The 20,548-nt window shown below is 34.3% G+C and overlaps 1 protein-coding gene across 1 annotated transcript; it reads right to left on the bottom strand.

Moving 5' to 3' along the window:
• Window positions 1-274: 274 nt before the first annotated feature.
• On the bottom strand, window positions 275-15,210 carry LOC128239063 (beta-1,4-N-acetylgalactosaminyltransferase bre-4-like). The gene is made up of 5 exons (XM_052955504.1): window positions 15,015-15,210; window positions 5,032-5,246; window positions 3,587-3,774; window positions 1,759-1,881; window positions 275-1,184 (listed from the first exon to the last, which is right to left on the bottom strand). The coding sequence occupies exons 1-5, from the start codon at window positions 15,184-15,186 to the stop codon at window positions 896-898; spliced, it is 987 nt and encodes a 328-aa protein (XP_052811464.1). The 5' UTR covers window positions 15,187-15,210; the 3' UTR covers window positions 275-895.
• Window positions 15,211-20,548: the final 5,338 nt, after the last annotated feature.

Genomic DNA, 20,548 nt, shown 5'->3' with positions numbered 1-20,548 from the left:
TATAAAAATAAACATGCAAACAAGGACAGCCACAGATGCCTACAATTTATTCCTGTTTAAATACCAAACTAGCACGAAGCATGAGATTCGACGCTAAAAGACAACACACATGTTACAGCTATCATTCTTTATGAAATAAATGTTGGGGTAAAAGCGATGGCACGGTCAAACTACTACGGAGTATCACAAATACAACAACAGCACTTTTATTTTGAATATTCAGTCATTGCAAACAAATTTTCCCTTAATCCAATATTTATGCGAATAGCTCAGAAACAATATTGCTGCGCACCTTCCGTTCATGTTTCATTGTGATGCGTATGATCCACACGAAGTGTGTTTTTACTGCAATCATTTTTATCTTTCCTCAAAAGAATGCATAATTTTAGAAGATCTACCATTAACGTTTTTACTTTATTCGTGATTGTTGGAATAAGAGTGAGGTTGTGTACACAAACTGGTTAAAACCCCCAGTAAATTTACATTTTACTGACCGTTCAAAGGCGGTACCTAACAATCCTTGATAAACATACCTAGTTTTGTATATATAGTATGTATGTACTGTGCTGTTTGTGAAGTTTTGTGCTGTTCTTTTTTGTATTTTTTTTTGTTTTTATGCTCTATGTCTTTGGCGTTTACCCAGTGCCATTAAACTGGGTTTATGTTTTAACTTTTGCTGCTGAGCTTGTTTCTGTAGTTTTTCGCATAAATGTTGTCCAAATCCCGGGTAAGCTACCGTATATTCCTTCATTTGTCTTAAACAGTTTAAATACATATTTGAGAATAGATCATTTTCATGCACGGTAAACAATAAACATATAAAATGTTTATATCAGATCTGGCAGAACTTCAGAGGTAAAAATGCATCAAAGTATTCGCCGTGAATGGTATGAAGCTAAGAATTCTTCCACGACACCATACGGATGATATCGTCGATGCTGTCGGTATTGGACGGAGCTGGACCAACGTTGATCATCAAGTGTGTGTAATAATGCGTCCTTCGAACTGATATGAGATCATACTGTACGCTATTCAAACCATCTTGTTCATAAATATCTTTTGTCTGACCTAAAAGTGTGTATCTTCGTTCCCCGACAACCATTTCACTCTGTTCATGTTTTATCATCTTATAACGTGCTAATTCCCCGTCTTGTCGAGTAATTCCATTGTTGTTTGACATAATCCTGCAAAACATTCATAAACCGTTATTCTTCATGTGGCTTTAAAGCTGTACTCTCACAGATTAAACATTTTGAGAACATTTTTGATTTTTGTCTTGGAAAAACCATTTTTTACGAAAACCCATGGAAATCAGTTATATAAGACTGCTGTCAAAAATATGGGTCGCAGATTTTTATATTTATGTTTGATAAACGATGTTTTATGCATGTTTCTTAAACTTTTAGTAACGTTAGTTTTCAGACGGAAATAGGAAAATCTACGAATTACTTTTTGTTAGCAATCTTATATCATTGGTTTGCAAAAAATTATGCGAAGATTTGCCCTTTCCAAATCTCTATATCTGTGAGAGTGCAGCTTTAAGTATGATGACATTGATAAAGACCACAGTGAAGCGATTAAGCTTAATTACCTGTAAGACATGTAGTCGCCCCTCCCTTCTCGCATAGCGAGCAACATAACCTGTACTTTTCACCGACCACCGCGATGCAAGCAAGGTTATTTATACATTTTGTCGACCTCCGCAGATCAGTGACTTGTATGACACGTAGTCGCCCTTCACTATGCGAGTAACGTTACCTGTAAGACATGTCGTCGTCCTCCGCTCCCCAGCCCCAGTACAGGTTCGAGTAGCCGTTCAAAGCGATAAAGTGCGCCGGGGGGAAGGCAATAACACCACCAACTAAACATTGGTACAGCAGCCTAGCGGAAGAAACTATATCGGTTATGAATTTGTATTGCTGTACGTAACACTAAGACATGAACATGTCCTCTCCTGGATAAGAGCATACAAGAATATTGAGAAAACACCACTAACTAAATCGACTTCGTTAGCGTAGTGGGAAATAACATACAATAAGTGTTAATTTCAATTAAGGATTATTTTCTTACGAATTCGTAAAGTAAACTTAGTACGTAAAACCCGGACAGGAGAGTAGTCATTTCATGAATTGTTTATATGTCAGAGGATTATTCTTCGTATAAAATCAATGCTCATGCTTATTGTAGTAAAGCTGGAAATCAGCCCATTTTACGCCTTTTGACAGTCAAAATATCAATCGAAATACATTTCGCAAATTTTCTTTTTTATCACCAACCCTACATTTTCCTCCAGAACCAGTTGTTTCCTACAGAAACGCAGTAATTTAAAATACGGAAATGATTGTTGATTCCATCGATTTACCGCACGTATTTTATCAAAAATGTAAAAAAAATATTTGCGACCGAATTATTGGTGGTAACAATCATGTTTTAATATGCAAATTTTCATGCGCAGTAAAATAGTGTTTTGTTAAAGGAAGTAAACAATGCGAGGAGTTTTATATTGTATATCAACCGGTTTAGCACTCATGTCAATAAATTCAAACAAAATGGAGGTTATAGACACCAGTAGACTCGAGTTCAAGTGAATGTTTGTTCCACTGACCGTTCTAATGCGATTATCCCATCGTTTAATTGAGGGTATGGTTTGTTTCTGGTGTTGTATTTGTGTATGTGATGTTAGATTGTTTTTTGCGTTTTATTTATGTATGAGTTGTTAATATGTTTTGTGTCTGTAGTTCATTGTCGTTTGGGCCTTGCTGGGTAGACCTAAACTTGGATTAATTTTGAATTCTTGACTACTGGGTTTGTTCCTGTATTTTTATAGTAATTTTTGTAAATTCTAATTGAAGTGAAATGTATTATCACTGAAATAAACTTAACTTCGAATATTTTATTCAAAAGCCAACAGTTCTCTTATCATTTGTCATGGTAATAAAAGCACAAGTTGCCATTTGCCCAAGCTTTTCACATTGTTTGCCCAAAAAGCCATTATCTGTCGTGATACTCATGACAAAACCAAACAAACGTAAGCCTACTTTGTTATCTGTTTTCTTTTACAGCATAATCTCGGATTAATAAAACAGCTCTCCGACCTTAATTGTATTCTGGACAAACCCCAACACTGCACATGTGGGTTATCACATACCATTCTCTTTAAAGTGATATTGAAAACGAAATTAAATTTTAAAAATGAAATGTATATGGACTCCTAAATCTGTTTTGTTCCCTTTGTAAAACCATGCATTATACTCATTTTTTAAATATCCAAAATCAATCATAGTTAAGACAGGTTCATATGATTTTAAAGTGATTAAAGTAGATAAGATTCCTAAAGCAATGTCATTTTATATTATAAATGATTATCATAATTAAAATTTGTTTTAATCATCTTAGCATTTGGTTTATCCAAATCAGCGGATATTAATGTACTAGTATAGGAAGTCTCTTTTTTCTCGTTTCGCGTCTGTTAGGCCTAAGCAGTTTGCCTCTGATCAATATATTAGTTATTAAATTTTGCTTCTAGGCGTCTCGCTATAGCTTCCATTGTATTATAATTATCTGATTGTTCCTCCACAAAACTTACATATACTTCAAAACGTCGACAGAAGGTGACATATGTTTTGGCCTATCGTCACATAGATAGGTTATACGGTCATCTTCAGGAATCAGGTCTACATCGTGAAAGATGAAGCAATCGAAATCCGACATCTTGGACACCTCTAGAAAAGCTGCGTTCATCACACGGCCCTTGTTAAAAGCTTGATTCCCATACTGAAAATAAATGCATTCGTGTGTACAAAATAAAGTGATAACAACAAAGTCGAATTCGGATCTTAACTATTAAATGATATTAGTGTCCGTGAGCTTTAACCAAGACAGGCTAACGTTTTTGACATAGAGTTTATTATGAAATTATGTATTAATCGACATGGATATTTTAACAAGAATTTGCAAAATCAGCAAACTACGATAGTTTTATTAATAAGCATCAAATAAGCTTTTTTGCATAGTTTCGTTCTGCGTACCACGCTCTTGTGAACATAACACGCATCTGAACAATCCATGATTTCCTCAAGCAGTACACGGTGATATACAATGTCGACCGAGTACAAGGTCTTTCTATTTGGGAAAATAAATCCTGTTGAGATATAATTTAGGATTGTAGGAATGACGAATGCACAAGATTCATATGACATCGAACGCGATGAGTGCTCGTGGTAGTCATGAAACTCGTGCATAGAATTTTGCAATGCTGATATTTGAATCACAATCCGCAAACAGAAATGCATTATGCACATGAATTCACGTATTGTGAACCTTTGGCGACATTAAAACATGTCTCAGCAGCTTCCGGAAAACTAAAACAGTTATATAAAATGCACATTCAGTGACTTTTTAACTATCATTTAGAGGGTAGATTACAGTTATAATTGTTAAGGAATATTAGCTTTGATAAGATAATAATCATATTTTAGCATATGGTTTCGCCCTCGCATCTCCTGTTTACAAACACAATCCAAAAACTGATTTTGTATTTTTATTTGTATTCGCCACCTTTTTCGGTTTTTTTCTTCGTCATAATCTGATGAACATAACATAAAATCAGTTCTTTACTCTGTAAGAGCTGTATAGAAAGGCTTCATATTTTCATGAACAATATTATCACTTATGAAACTTGCATTTCTTATCAAGTAAAATTTAGGTGTTATTTATTTTTCTAACAGAATAAACTATACAGATCAATCATAATTGCATCAATTATGCCTTTATGTTCAGTTTAATTTTATTATGAATACATGTTATTATTTTAACGGGCTCGCGGTAACGCTAGATGACCCTATATAAGCAAAACAATAGCAACCTCGTGGCAAGGTCTTTCCAATCACCTTGGCAGGTCTGGTAAGAATACTAGACTCGTCCTCGTGCAAAGACCTGATTATGCGGTTTCTGTTGTTTATACATGGCTTTTGAAATACACAGACCTACGCAAAACAAAATAATAAATGTCTAACCTCATTGAGTTCTTACCTGCTCCGCAACGAAGATGTGTAAGTGTACTTTCTGCTTCACCAAGATGGGTATAATACTTTTGAGTAATATATGTAAATGTTCCTCTCTGTTTCTAAACGGGATGATGACGGCAACGTGCTGGACTGGGTTGCACGATGCAGGCTTCCACGTTCCATTGATAATTAATGGAAACTTCAAGTTATCTTGGGATAACGAAGATTCTAATCTGCCTTCTGAAATAGTCACAGAGTGAGGTGGTCTGTTCTAATAGAGAAAATATAATGTGTTGGGAAAAAGTGCATTATTCTTGACAGTAAGTCATTCAACATACGTACGTGCTTGCATATTTCAAATATAATACATAGGGGATATTATGATATGACGTTTTTCTGGTGATCTGTATCACGTCGAGTTCGGTGTGTAAACACGTATCCGTCGAGACCTCAGGTCGAGACGGATACAGACAGACAGACAGACAGAAAATTTATTCAAGTCTCACTTTTATACATTCATGGGATAAATACTGATAAAACGTGCAATAATAATGTATAAAACCACTCCTCATGGAGTTATGAGAGACTATTTGCTCAATAAAAAACAATAAAATATATCAACTTTAAAACATACAATATAACTTAAAATATTCAGTAATAAAAATAAGGTGAGAATAATCATTATTGTACAAAACATGCAATAACACATACAAACACTAAATTACTTGTTATACAGATACTGACGTCGGAGTTTCAGGATATCATGACAGGTTTTGGCACGGTGTTTAACGATAGTTTCATTTGAAAGAAGGAATGAAAGTTTTTCGTTATCCAATAATGAATTGAAATTATCATTAATATCAATAACTTTTAACAACAGTAAATGCCGTAGATTATTATGTAAAGGACAATGTAATAAAACATGACATTCATCTTCTACTATGTTATGACAGTTAAAACAGGTTCTTTGTTCAACATTGAGTGATTCATAGCGGCCTGTTTCGAGTTTTAATAGCGCCACTCCACATCTAAATTTAGCTAACGCACTTCTGTTAAGGCGGGTAATAGATGGGCTCTAAACATAGTATTCTGTTTTATATGTTTGCTTAAAAGTTCTGTATAGCCGCAGTTTGTTGCCTCCATTTATCTGTCGTATGCTTGTATTTACATTTATAACATTACGCCATTGATTGTGAATTTGGTCAAGCATAGTTGTATGACACGTATCTATTAATCTAAAGTGTTCAGATCTACGAATTTTAACGTTTATATCCAAGTTATAGTCAGCTATATCTTTCACTTTATTCATTACAGTACGAGTCCAACACTTCTTATAACCAGATATTGCTTTAAATACAAAGTTATTCAGTCGATTGCTGTCCATATTAGCTAATCGGACCCAATGGGAAATTACAACTTTCCATTGTTTAACAAGAGGTGGGGTCCATCCAATGTCACCATTAACATCGGCGTTTGGTGTATATTTTCCTAATCCAAGGAAGAAGCGACTGGCTCTATGCTGGACGGCATTAATGCAGGCGTATTTCCGTGTTCCCCATATCGCAGCACCGTAGCTGATGGTTGGCCAGACTACTGTGTCGTAAAGTTTCGTAAAAACGTTAAATGGCATGCCTCCCATGGCTGTAAATTTTGATATAATAAGTCCAAGGGCTCGTGTAGCTGACTGGGCAACGTATTTTGCAGTGATGTTATAATCGAGACTGTCGTTTAGATGTAGTCCTAGGTAACGATATTTTTCTACGCATTCCAATTCATTATTACTACATTTGAACTTAAACTGTGTTTTCTGTCTAGACGGATTTCTAAAGTGCATAACCTTGCTCTTCTCAATATTAACGGTCATGTTGTTTGTGCAACACCATCGCGATAGTATGTCTAGCAAATATTGAAGATCGTTTTCATTTTCGGCAATTAACACTAAATCATCCGCATAAAATAGGTGACTTATTATCTTGCCGTTAAATAAAACACCTTTATTTGAATGCTCAAATAGTTCGCTGCAGTCATTTAAAAAAAAGTTGAACATTGTCGTGGAAACCAGACAGCCCTGTTTCAGGCCAGTGGATACGTCAAACCAATCGGTTGTATAGTTGTTCACGCGCACGGCACATTTGACCGATTTGTAAAGCGACTTCAGAGCAGTCAACATTTTGCCGTGTATTCCGAAGTTCCCTTCCAATTTAGCCCATAGCTTACTTCTATTAATCCGGTCATAGGCTTTGGAAAAGTCAACGTATGCAACAAAGGTATCCTTCTTTGTCTTTTTTCTAGCGTCGATTATACTAGTTAAAGTTGATAACTGGTCGATCGTACTTCTGTTTTTCCGAAAACCATTTTGAGTGTCAGATACTGCATTGTTTAGTTCGCTCCATTTAGTAAGTCTATCATTTAATACAGAGCAATATACTTTGTAATTTGCCGGTGTCACTGTAATTCCACGGTAGTTAACTGGGTCACGTTTATCTGAGTCTTTCTTTTTCAAGATTGGGGTAATAAGTCCGTATGTCCATGCTTTAGGAACAGTCCCTGTGTCAAAACAGACGTTAAATAAGGCATGTAAGTAGTACACAGTCAATTTATTGTTTAACATCTCGGCTGGTATACCGTCGTACCCGGGGGCTTTATTCTTGTTTAACGAATTCACAGCTTTGTCAATCTCCAAAATATGAATTCCATCGTTCAGTGAGTGAGTGCTCAAAGTGTTTTCATGTAAGTTATTTTGCATAACTACAGGTTCGTTATTAATATTTGGTACATTGTATAGCTTTTCAAAAGAGTTCTTCCATTTGTTTAAGACGTCTTGAGGTAATGTTGATACCGAACCGTCCGCTAGCAAGACTTCAATCGGAATAGATTTATTTCGCTCGGACCCGATACCAATCTTCCCTATGTCTTTCCAAAAATCGCTCTTATTTGTGTTTTCACAAGCTTTTAATAATTTACTTTGTTCATCATGCCAGTGTGCCCTTTTTCTCCGTTTTGTCAAATAGTTTTCTTTTGTTCATAAATATTGCTTTTAATAAGTTTTTCTGAGATCTGATCTTACAGTTGAGCCATAATTTTTCGCTTACGCAAACACCCTTCCACTCAACGCTCAAATCCTCGTTCCACCAAGGTTTATTAACTCGCTTATTTTTCGTGTTGTTTACATTGAGATTTATCTCCCTTGGGTTTAAGTGCGTCTTCATCTGCGAGTTAAGTATATCCAGAAATTCAGTATAAGAATTGTCAATATGTTCTTGTCTATCTCTGTCGGCCTCTAGCAGGTTTATCTTTTCCTTAAGAAGTTCATACATATCATGATTGTTCATAAAAACTTCTGGAATATTCTGTCGGTCGTGTATTATCTTGCTTTTGTTTAACTTGCCATTAACAACACTTGTGTTAATACTATCAACATTCTTAAAATTTGTCATAGACAAAGTCCACTGTAACACTGAATGGTCGGGAATTGTAATTCGGTCTAGTGTGTTTATACCGGTGATTTTTTGGAAAAGATATATTGCTCTTATTACGTTAAAATGTTCATAACGGTTTAACTGTTCGTATGGGACTAGGCAATAGTCGACAACTGCGCAACCCTTTGTTGAGATGCTTGTATAATCATTTTTAATACAATTTTTGCCGTTTAAAATACATAAATTAGCACTAAGAAGAAAGTCCAGGAAAGCATCGCAATATGGCGATATGTGATAGTCAATTATATCTCTTTCCGGTATATAGTCAACTCCAGCGATGTAATCGTCATTGTTTCCGACACGAATGTTAAAGTCTCCGACGATCGAAACTAATGAGTCCCTTTGATACTCGTATACTTGTGAAAGAAGTGTTTCTAAGAATTCGTTAATTTGAATGTTGCGTGTTGAGTTTGCCGGTGGTAAGTAACACACACCGATTCGAAGTCGTTCTTTAGTTATTTTATTTGTTACTGATATCCATAAAATTCCTTCATGTTCATCATTTAACTTGTTCACAGTAAATGTATTTAAAAATGTATTCCGAATAAGAACACCGATGCCTCCACTTCCTTTTGGTGCCCTTCTGTGTAAGTTAATTCGATTATGTCCAATCCATGTATATCCTTCGACGTTTAAAATTTCATCGTTCTTTAAATGTGTTTCTGCTATACATACAATATCAACATTTAATTGATCAATACAGTTTTTGCGTATTTGATAATTTTCCGACATTTCATTCCGACTGAAACCGTTTGTGTTCCAAAACCCGCATGAAACCTAGTATTGACGGTAATTATTTCTGTGACGACCTTGGTAACCTTGGTTACCGTGGGTGTAATTTCTTCGGTCCTCACCGTCATGATATCCCTGGTGGCGGCGGCTTGTATCACGTGCATGGTCGCGATGGCGCGTCTCGTGTCGGTCACGTGACGACTGATGCTCATGGCGATACGAAGTACGGTCGGTATCATGACGTCTTGTGAAGGTTTCATCTCGGCGTCTGTGATCTGACCTGCCAGATCTCGTGCGTACCTGGTGAGGGGACGTCTTTCGGCGGTGCCGCACTTCTTGCCACTCGTGAGCGTCACGCGATTCCTCATTGTGTGTTCTCTGCACTAGTCGGTTGCCTTTAACATAGAGTTTATCGTTACCAATAACTTTGGCAATAGTCTTCAGGTTTGCAATAGAGTTTCTTTCTTCCGGAGTTAAGTCATGTTCTATATAAATGTTTTTGTATGTAGCGTTTTGTTTGAGAGTTGCCTTACACTTCATAATTTCATGTTTGTCCTCTTTTGTGTTGCACGAGACCACAACGATTCCGCATTCGGAGGATTGATTTGCACGCTTTCTCTCGGCATCTTTTATTTTAATTTCTAATTTCAGGCCGTCTTTGATTAACGTATTTACGCTGTTGACGATATTTTCATCCCTACGTTCCGGTAAGTTCTTTAAAACCAATCCAGTAGTTTTCTTTTAATCACTGTCTTTGGGGACAGCGTTATTTACTGGTAGAGATTTCATGTCACTTTTTACTTGGTTCAGTTCCTCATTGAATTCCTTTCTAAGTTTGTTTACAACAGGAGACATGGCATTCTGGACGTGTGTCTTAATCGTTAACTCGAGATTAGTTTCAAGCTTCACTATTCTAGATGATAAACTGTCAAGACTTACTCTCATCTGCTCGGCAAGATTGTTTATTGCTGCCACCACTGATACGTTTTCATCAGCGTTGTGAATATTAATGCCAGGGGGTTCCGGGGACGGTGGTTCTGGTTCGGACCGCCGCCGCGTCTTTGAAGATTTTGGTTTGGTTGGTTGCGCTTGATGTGCGCTACTGGCGTTCACTGTTGATTTTTGTTTGCTCTTTGGTGCACGTGGTGTTCTACCTTTTTCTAGGTATTAGATACGACTGGCCCAGATATAATGGATTGGGATTGGGATTGGGGTTCTTTCTCTGTCGATTGTGTGTTGTGGGTTTCCATGGATACCAAACCGGAAGCGCCCGTTCCGGATATAGATGCCTTGGTACCCGGTAAACTGGTTCCAGAATTGTTTGCTCCGGTATACATGACTCCGTTTGGCCCGTTTGGGTCCCAATATTCGGCGCCTGTGTCAAGTCGAGATCCCCTGCGGCTGGTGGTATGGTCATATCATCGTCAAACAAAAGTTGCGTTGCTGGGATTAACGGTTCGCTATACTCGCTATTGTCCGCCATAATTGAACACCACACTGATTGAAAACTGCTGATTGTAATCCGCACTCTTTCTGCGGTGAACACTTGTCAGATTAATATCCAACAAAGAAAAAAAATGAGTTTTCTGCTATTTACAGATAAGTTCCAACGAAATTTTATATAAAATTATCTCAATGCTATTCCGTGAATCAAGATCAATAAATCCATATAAATTTTATTATGTAAATCCAGATATTCACTTTGGAAAATGCCAAAAAGTATCTGTGATCAGAAACACGTCTTATCACACCTTATCACACCTTTTCACAAAAAAAATACATGTTTACTCACCGAACGAGACGTGATACAGGTCACCAGAAAAACGTCCTACCATAATATTCAATTTATTATATATCTGCCTATTTAATTTATTCCTTGTTATTTTTCGGTTACAATTTGATTAAAATTTACCGCCATCTGTCAAATGCGCGTATGAATTCGAATGTGTTATGTAATTTTGTGTATTGAAGTCAAGGGAGGCTACTACAGCGAAACAAAGTCAGAAGTTTCAGAATTCACTTTATTGAGCAAAATAAGAACAAAAGAGTTTGTGTTTGAGCAAAATTAACAAATTCCTTATACGAGAACAATCATTTCATGTCACAGCACAAAAGAACAACAACAACAAAAATATACTTATTTTACGAGTATACACTAATCGTTATTTCCTGTAGAAGTAACGCAGCCATTTTTAACGAAGTTAATATTCGTTGGATTTTTTGACGATCATAATATGCAGAATTGACGGAGGTTTGTGAGTCAATCGCTAATTTTATCGATAACGCGAATTCGCCTTCTTCTTTGTATTGGCAAGCTGCTCATATTTATTATAGTAAACATGGATAATGCAACAATTTATGAACTTCGAAATGGCAAACAACTAGTTCACTGATGTAGCTGTCTAGATAGAGTGGAAGCGTTCTTTGCTTCGTGCTTATCCTCACGGTTCTTTGAAGAACATGAGAACCATGTTCCTGAATATTGACATGCTTCAGGAGCGTGAGTAAATTTAGATAATATAATGTATTTAAAACTTGACAGGATTTACCATTGTTTTTTGTCAAGCTTTTTTTTAAGCAACGCGAAAGTAGTTCCGAGATAACACACGGTACGCGCATGATGCGGAATCAGAAAACGACAGTATCATGATACGGATTGTCAATACGGCGTGCTGTATTTTCATTGTTGAATATGGAAAAGGAATTTGATAGGCATATAATTAAATACAATATAATATAGTTCGGTAGACTCGTAGTAAAATAACACTTCACTAAAACATGAAAACGTAATTTGCACATTCACACAATACTAAAGCCAATTCGAACCAAGTATTGCATAAACGCAGTAAATAAAGGTTAATCCGCATTCATTGTTTTGACACTAGTTGCAATGTGCTGTATTATCTTATCCAGGCAATTTTGCCTAAATACAAAAAAAAAACAATAAAAAGATGTTATTCATCAAATTAAACAAAATGATACCCCTTTCAAGGACACAGGGTCAATGCAAATCGCACGGAACAGAAATAAAACGTAAAAGGTAAATCTTATCAACGTATGTATTAGTTCGAGGAAACATCAGAATATAACAAATACTAATTAAACTAATAGGCAAACCCCAAGTTTGTCTTTGATTTGGATCCCTACTCTATCTACAGACACAAGAAAACAATTCAGAGTACCTAATGCAAAGAAAACTTTAATAAAAACAAAATTACAATATATATTTACTAATATATTTTTTTCAGATGAAAAACCTAAATGAATTATTGGAAAAAAGTGACGCTGAAACATTCCGAGTGAGACAAACGGTTGTATATAACGCTTTTAAGATAAACAAATCTGCAAATGTCTATCAAAGGACTGAAAGCGTAGTAATGCGAAGACCCTAATTTAAATTATATATTTTTGCAAGATATTCACCGTCAAAAATCAGAAGACCAATACTCTTCAAAGTATTTCCATTGTATTAACGGCTTCACTTAGATCCCTGCAATCCATTGAGTCTATCTGTCCAACCAGCTGCTGGAAGCAGTTTAATTTAACGATTCTTTTTATTAGAGTATGAGCCTCACTGTTAGCAATCAGCAATTTAAGACAATTATGACAATTGACACATATTGATAAGGTTGATTAATACATATTGATAAGGTTTTCATTAATCTTTTATAGTAATTTGAAACCCTGTTTCAGCATTTTCATCCGTCATAAATTTACTACGAGAGCTGATTTTTTTTTTACATCTGTTGCTTAAGCCAGCGAGTCCTTTCAACTGTGCAATAAAACACCATTTGAATGTGAAATATGAACATCTCCTACTAAAGAATGGTAATTAATTATTTCGAAATTGAAATCATCACGCTTATCGTAAAGATTGATATTGAGTTTAGCGTCGAGTTATTTAGGATGCGTTTAGACTGGATACATTAGATTTATTCATTTGCCATTGTGGATTGTATAACAAATCAGTATTATCTGAAAATACCGGATTATTCAAACTCAGGTTATCGTACAAATATCTGTAAATATATTTTTTTCGACATAAATCCACTTTCATATCAGTAAAAAAGAAGTCATCATGTAAAAATGCATAAGTATCACCCATTGGAAAGCCTATAATTATTATAAATATGTACTTTTTAAAATTCAGAACAAATTTTAATATTTCAATAACATCTGAGTCTGATTGTATTAGGCAACATGGACGCCCAAGATTTCCTCATGTATCTCAATAAGCTAGTCATAGTGTTATGTCAGCTATTTTAACAACGTAATCATGTCGTTTCATGAAATTAGCTAATAAATCTATCGAAAATAACATGGTAAGCACTTAACATGTGTATTCTGCATAATTGTCAAAATGTTAGGATCGCCGTTCATAGATAAGAAATATCAGTGTGTCAGGCAGTAGAGTTGATAAGTTTGACATAGCTTTTGCAGTTCACTTTTGGTTGTTTTTTTTAAAAAAAATTGAAATCGCGTTAAACGCCAAATGCGAATGTAGCTGATTAATTTATAAAACCCAAACATGCAGGGACAGCCACAGCCGCCTACAATTTATTCAAGATCCTGTTTAAAAGAACAAGTACTAAACTAGCACGAAGCATGAGATTCAAAGCTAAAAGACAACACATTTATAAAATAAATGTTGGGGTAAGAGCGATGGCACGGTCAAACTACTACGGAGTATCACAAATACAACAACAGAACTTTACTAAACAAGATAACACTCCTAATACTAAGTGGGACAATGATTAACTTATAGTTTTGAATATTCATGCATTGCAAACAAACTTTCCCTCAATTTAATGTTAACTAAAGTGTTATATCGAGCTACAAATGTATGCCAAACCCAAAGAAGATAATCCATGTTCGTGAAGTCGCTGTTTGTGATCAATTTATTTATGGCTAAATTGGCGTTTAATATTGAATCGTTAGCGAATGTAAACATTTCGACTGGCGGTTATCAACTTGCTTTGTTATTTCTCTTGATTGTTGCTATTTGGCGACAAACAAACATGTGCATTCAGTGAAACGCTCATGTGGCATTGAAAGAGAGCATGTGTAAAAAATAGACTTGTTTTGTGTATGTTTTTTTAGATATTAGTTTTCTGCAATTACAATATTACACTAACACATCCTGGTGTTGGCTTTTAGTTTATGGCATGAAGACTTTTAAGATCTTTGGAACATTGCCTTTTTGATTGAGAGTTGAAATAATATGTTTCTTTAAATTCAGGTTTTGAAATGTTTGGTTCTCTCTGTTTTATTGTTTCCTATTAAAATTTATTTTGGGTTTCAACACTATTACTTAGATTTATCGTCTTTTCCATAGAGACAAACTATAGTTTAAAAAATGATATATTTCCATAAAGAGCGTTTCATTTCATTTTAAATGTATTAAATTTAGCACAGGTAAATTTGCCACTTTAGCGTCAACTTAAACTTTAGATGCTTATCCTTAGATATGCGAAATAACCAAAAGGGTACCTATAACCTATTTTGAAACAACCTTTGATTACTTCCTTATTAAATCAATGCCTTAATGTTAAACACAAGAACAACAAACAAGTACATTCACATTTTCGTTTGTTGAAAAGCGTTTAATTGCAAGTACGGCAAGCGGTACCCTTCATGTAGTTATATACTGTTGGAACACTTGATGAAAAATTATCATATTCAAATGATTTGAAAATGAAAATATTGCGTATACTAATGGACAAAGGCATAATGGTTTAACAAAGTGAAAACACTTGAAATAGATATAATTATAATATGAAGGCAGAAGGATATTTACTAAAGTCCGTTCTTTCATTGCAGCAGGCCTTCAGACCATTCACGTGACCACTAGCGTCTCCATCGGCGTTCTGATCGCATAGAACTCGTGTCCAGTTTGATCGAATAACCGCGATTTGATCCGGGTAGTCCATTTTCAAGTATACATTTAACATAAATAATAAACAAAACATTGTTCCTAGGTTTGTCAGTGTCCTTCTGTAAAGTATAAAGCTTAAACTTAAACGCATATTTATGCACGATGTTAGAGTACACTTATGAAACGAAATGGAAAGTTTTATCTCGTGAATTTTTCCAAAGATGATTTTATCTTAAACATCAACCAATATTAGCAAATTTAACTCATGTGTATTTTTCGAAGCCATGGTGTATATTGGTATAAATAACCATGCTTTATGTTTTAATCAAGGATGGGATAAATTACGTGAGTCATATAGTCGATGTTGGCTGTTAATTGTTTAATTTAGATCACTGGTTTAGTATGATATATTTCTAACATTAACTATTCCGAACAGTTTAATCAGTCAATTTCATCATGTCGGGTAGAAATAGAGAAACAAATGAGTTTTCTTAGGTTTTTTTTAGAATTATGTTTAAAGCCTCAGTGCCACTTAGGTTTAAATAATTAGAGAAAAGAAATACAAGTGAGTATATAAATGTGATAGAGTCTCCTATAATGCCTCATAAGGTCCACACAATGCTTTATTTAAAAGAGATATATGGGAAATACTAAAGAAATTCCAAACAAGTCCACTGACTTACTATCTGCATATGCTGCAGATAAGTTGGTGGCACATAGCATCAATATTGTTTATTCAAACATCGCAGAAATGTACTTATGTTGTTGTAAAATGCACTTTTTGTATACAGAAATAAAGTGTGGTAAATTATTAGGAGATTTAAGTTCCTTAAGCTGGGACCTGTGAAATGCACTTTTTTGTATACTGAAATAAAGTGTTAGGAGATTTAAGTACTTTAAACTGGGACCCTTCACCAATAGTTGATATTTGCTCAAATATCGTCTTTAAAGATCACAATTTCCTCCCTTTGGCTTATTTACATTATCATGTAATGTTTAAGATTTATGCTCAATTTGTTAAAGTGGGTTATAAATTGGTAAAAGTGTTTTATCTTGACTTTACCGGCGTGGGTTCCCACCCACTTAAACCAAAATATTTTTATACTATAAATGTACTCTTTTCTGCAATTTCGATAACTAGAGAAAATAAGTGGAATCAATACAATACCTGAAAAATGTTTAATCCCAAAACTAAAAATTGGAAAACATTAGTATTTAATATTTATGTTAAAAAAAAACTACAGAAACAAGCTCAGTAGCCAAAAGTTTAAACATAAAAATTCAAGTATACAGAAAGTCATGTGATATGCAAAGCTCGTAATTACGTTTTACGCGCTCAATTTAGATTATACTTCATTTCGTTATTGCAGTTTTGGTTAAAAATGTCTAAAAAGTGAAAAAGGCCATTTGGATATACATAAAAAAGAATCATCATCGCTAAAAAGATATTGGACTTAAGCATTGTGAAATCCATTTTGTTGGTCAAGTTCAATATATTATAACAGTTTCAGTAATCACCTATCATCGTCAATTTAATCTTATTTACGTCGACTAAAAACTAGGAAATATTGGTTAACGTTAAACATCAGCAGCCAATTGTATAAACGTGGATAAGTCTTAACCAGCGGTTATCTTTTGGTTATCTCCCTGGTTTGGTCAAGTTATCCGAAAACCAATTGTATAAATTAAGTTATCCTAACCAGCGCGTGATTCGGCCAACTTTTGGACAAAATTTAACCGACCTCTGGGAGTATGGTTAACTGACTTATTATTATTCCATAATCTGTATCAAGTCTCGACTCTGGGTCGAGACCAACAATTGCCTTCAGATCTCGCCCTTACTGTGTACTGGCTAAGGTCACAAATCCGAACACCTTTAGAGGTATTTCACAAATATCATGGAGAGTTTTTTGTTGTACTAAGTTAAAATTGCGTATGAAACATCTTTGGTCAATGTGACAACATCTGTAAAAGTACAGGTCCACGATTTCATCAATTTTATGTCGAAAATCGTTCATTTTATGGACAGTAAATCACCCTTAAATTTATGCTATGGAGGGCACAAATACCGAACACGAGCAAAGCGAAAATGCATGGTCATACAATTATAATTAATAAGTATGCTATGTTAATAAACACTTAGCTATAAAGTTATTTATTGTTCCGATGATTTTCAAAACATGCAATTCAAATGTAAAGCGTGATTTATATTTAAAAATATTTTGAGTGTAGGTAAACATATCTGCAAAACCGAAAGATGCGCGTGCGCCCTTTGACGTCATTCCCCCATGTGCTATAGTTTGATCTTCAAGCATTTCAACATTGAATGGCATTTTTTTAGAAAAAAATCTTAACAAAACAAGATGAAACTTCGCAAGTGTGACCAAGGCAAGCCTCTGTAATGATCTAGATCATCGAATATTCGATCACGGTAAACAAACGCGTGTTTTAGCCGGTGTTCGAGACTTGTGCCCTGTTCGGAAATGTACCGTCAACCAGTATAGATATATCCACGCTTTAAACATATTTTGTTTCATTTGCACATATTTACAATCAAAATAAACCGCGTGTAAACATTGAGAAAAGTTGACAGCAATGACGTCATTTTCAAGAAATCTTACCTATTCTGAAGTCTAAATCTACAACGTTCTCTTAATACACCCTGGTAGAGGCACCCAGGAGGATAATTGCTACTGTTCAATAGTATGTAATTATATTATTGAAAACACATAAAGAAGTGGCGGGTGTGTGTGTGTGTGTGTGTGTGTGTGTGCGTGCGTGCGTGCGTGCGTGCGTGCGTGCGCGCGTGTGTGACATAAATGAGTAAATGTAAGCATAATTGTGATTTGAGACCTTAGTGTATCCTTCAAATAAAATGTCATAGATAAAAAGATAGATAATTTATTTATCTCATATTGTATATAATACATTTATGTTTCAGTTGAGTGGTTTTACCAGTCAAAGTCGGAAGAACCAGTGTTGATAAGTTCTACACATGTCTGCTACAGTAGGGAATGGGACCAACACCAGATCTAATACATCGAGAGCAGTGAGGATATACATAGCATTATCAGGTTAGTTTGTAAACAAAACTATATTGTGAAATTGAAAACATATTCCAAAACATATACACATGTAGCAGTATACTCAGTATAGTCATTTGAATGAAAGAAAATATATATATATATATTTATATATAATAATTGGCTTCTTCATCAACCTTAACTTATGACAATTAACTTAAATATCATATATTAAAGTGAGAGCAATACTTTATAGGAATTATTAAGAATGCCTACCCTACCACATGGTATGGGTAGGATGTTGAATATCTGTTTGTCTGTCTGACTACCTGATGTCAAACTGTCTTGAATACTCCACTTAAGGGAAATGGGAACATTTTAAATGGAGTTTTACAGGAACATTCAAATGTTAAGCATGGATTTTATACTTCAGCTTTATTGCTTATTAAATAGTTTAAAATTGAGCATTGGAGTATTTAATATAGAGACCAAATTGCATTATGATGCATTAAAATCATGTTTTAACATTTAAGTTCTTGTCACTTATATAGATTAGTTTTTCGTGGTGTTTTGAAGGGGTTTTCCCTTCATTGGCAAAACTATCATTCATCTACCTTTAAAATGTGTTCAAATGCCTATAAAACGCACATACATGATTGTTATGATTTAAAATATTTTTTTTACTATTCTTCAGATTGTAGCCACTGGATGATCAAATTCATCTGACAGACACCTGTTTTAGGAAACACCACAAAGTGGAACTTAAAAGTTTATGAGAGGAATGGAAAATGTTTCAAATTGATGCTCCCAGCGGGCTTAATTGTCAACGTCCTATCTTGTATGGACAAGATTTAATAATAAATGTTTATTGTTAATTTATATATTAATCATCAGATTTGGGGTTTTTTGGATATTTTTCTTACAATTCAAATTATCATACTAATGGGTAGTACCAACAGTGTAATATAAAAGAAATAATAAATACCACTTGTCATGTTAAAACAATGTTTAGTTTGATTATTGTTTTTAGGAATGCACCAAAAAAGTCATTTTATATTTAAATTTCACTATTAATACTTTTCTTTGTAAACTATTCATTTGACAGTAAATGGCTGGATTGGAAAATAAACAATAGTAATAGACATTTTTATATATTGACACAGGACTGCATTTACTGTAAAAATGGTTTTAATAAAGAACATTTTGTCTAAATGATATATGGTTGGTTTAAACAAAATTCTTATAACAAATAGGATAAAATAAATACATTATTGCTAGAGTGTGGTTTTATTGACTTGTTATTTTAATAAATTTGCATGTCTCTTCAACACTAATATTATAGATTTGATTTATCATAAATACATGAGTATGTTGTTACACACTGACTTTGAATTTATTTACATAGTTTCATTAAAATAAAGACAAGAAATTATATTCCATGTCTGTTGATTTTGTGGTCCTGGTAAGTGGAAATGGAATCATGCAATGGTTTATATGAGGCCATATACAGAATAAAGTATTAATAATATTATGCTGAGAGGGTTACAATGTAAACTAATAATTTCTCTGTATTGATACTGATACCAAAAGTCACCTATAATATAACTGTGTTTAAAATTGAATAATAATACCTATATATTATTACAGTCAGAGCTACTAATTTAAATAACATATAAAACTAAACGTTTTAATGTCAACTTTGAATAACATATAAAACTAAACGTTTTAATGTCAACATATAAAAGACATGATAAATATATTAAATAAGTATCAAAAGGAACTCTTTTGATGTTTTCAAGGACAAAGTTGAAACTGACTATACATTCATTAGATGGCATCTTCCTCAAAAAACTGGCACTTGAAAGGACGAAGCCATTGCATTTTAATGAAAGTGATACTTTTTATTTCGGGTTAGCAAATACAATTTGTTGGCAGCTGGTATTCCCTTAAAACTTGTTACGGTATATTGAAGAAGATTATATGAATGATGTTTGCATGCTCATGCATTTTTAGTTGCTGCAATATCAACCATATTGTGCAAAGTAAAAGTTCAACACCCCTGTTTCCGGAATGAGCTAATCCATTGAGATGGTGCATGTGTAATATTTATCAAACTATTTTTGACAGAAGGAGCGTATACATTGTTGACATTTTTTTTCCAGATATTTGGTTGAACATTTACCATTTTAATATGCTGGGCAGATTTAATGAAGTTTGTCTGCCGCTGCACAGAACTCTATAAAGAGGAAATATGCACTTGAAACAGGTAAATGCGATTTCATTAAATTGGTACCACTGTACCATGATATACTAGATTTTCATTTGTCATTTTCATTTTCAAAGGTACACCATAAGCCCTATATATTGGTGTATATTAAAATAATAGGTACATGTTTACGCTACTTAATGGATATTGGATGTGTAATGGATTTG

This window comes from Mya arenaria, chromosome 6 (genome assembly GCF_026914265.1).
Source record: "Mya arenaria isolate MELC-2E11 chromosome 6, ASM2691426v1".
NCBI classification, from domain to species: Eukaryota; Metazoa; Mollusca; class Bivalvia; order Myida; family Myidae; genus Mya; species Mya arenaria.
Note: the sequence above shows the minus strand (reverse complement) of the source record. Positions and strands in the feature narration are given on the sequence as shown.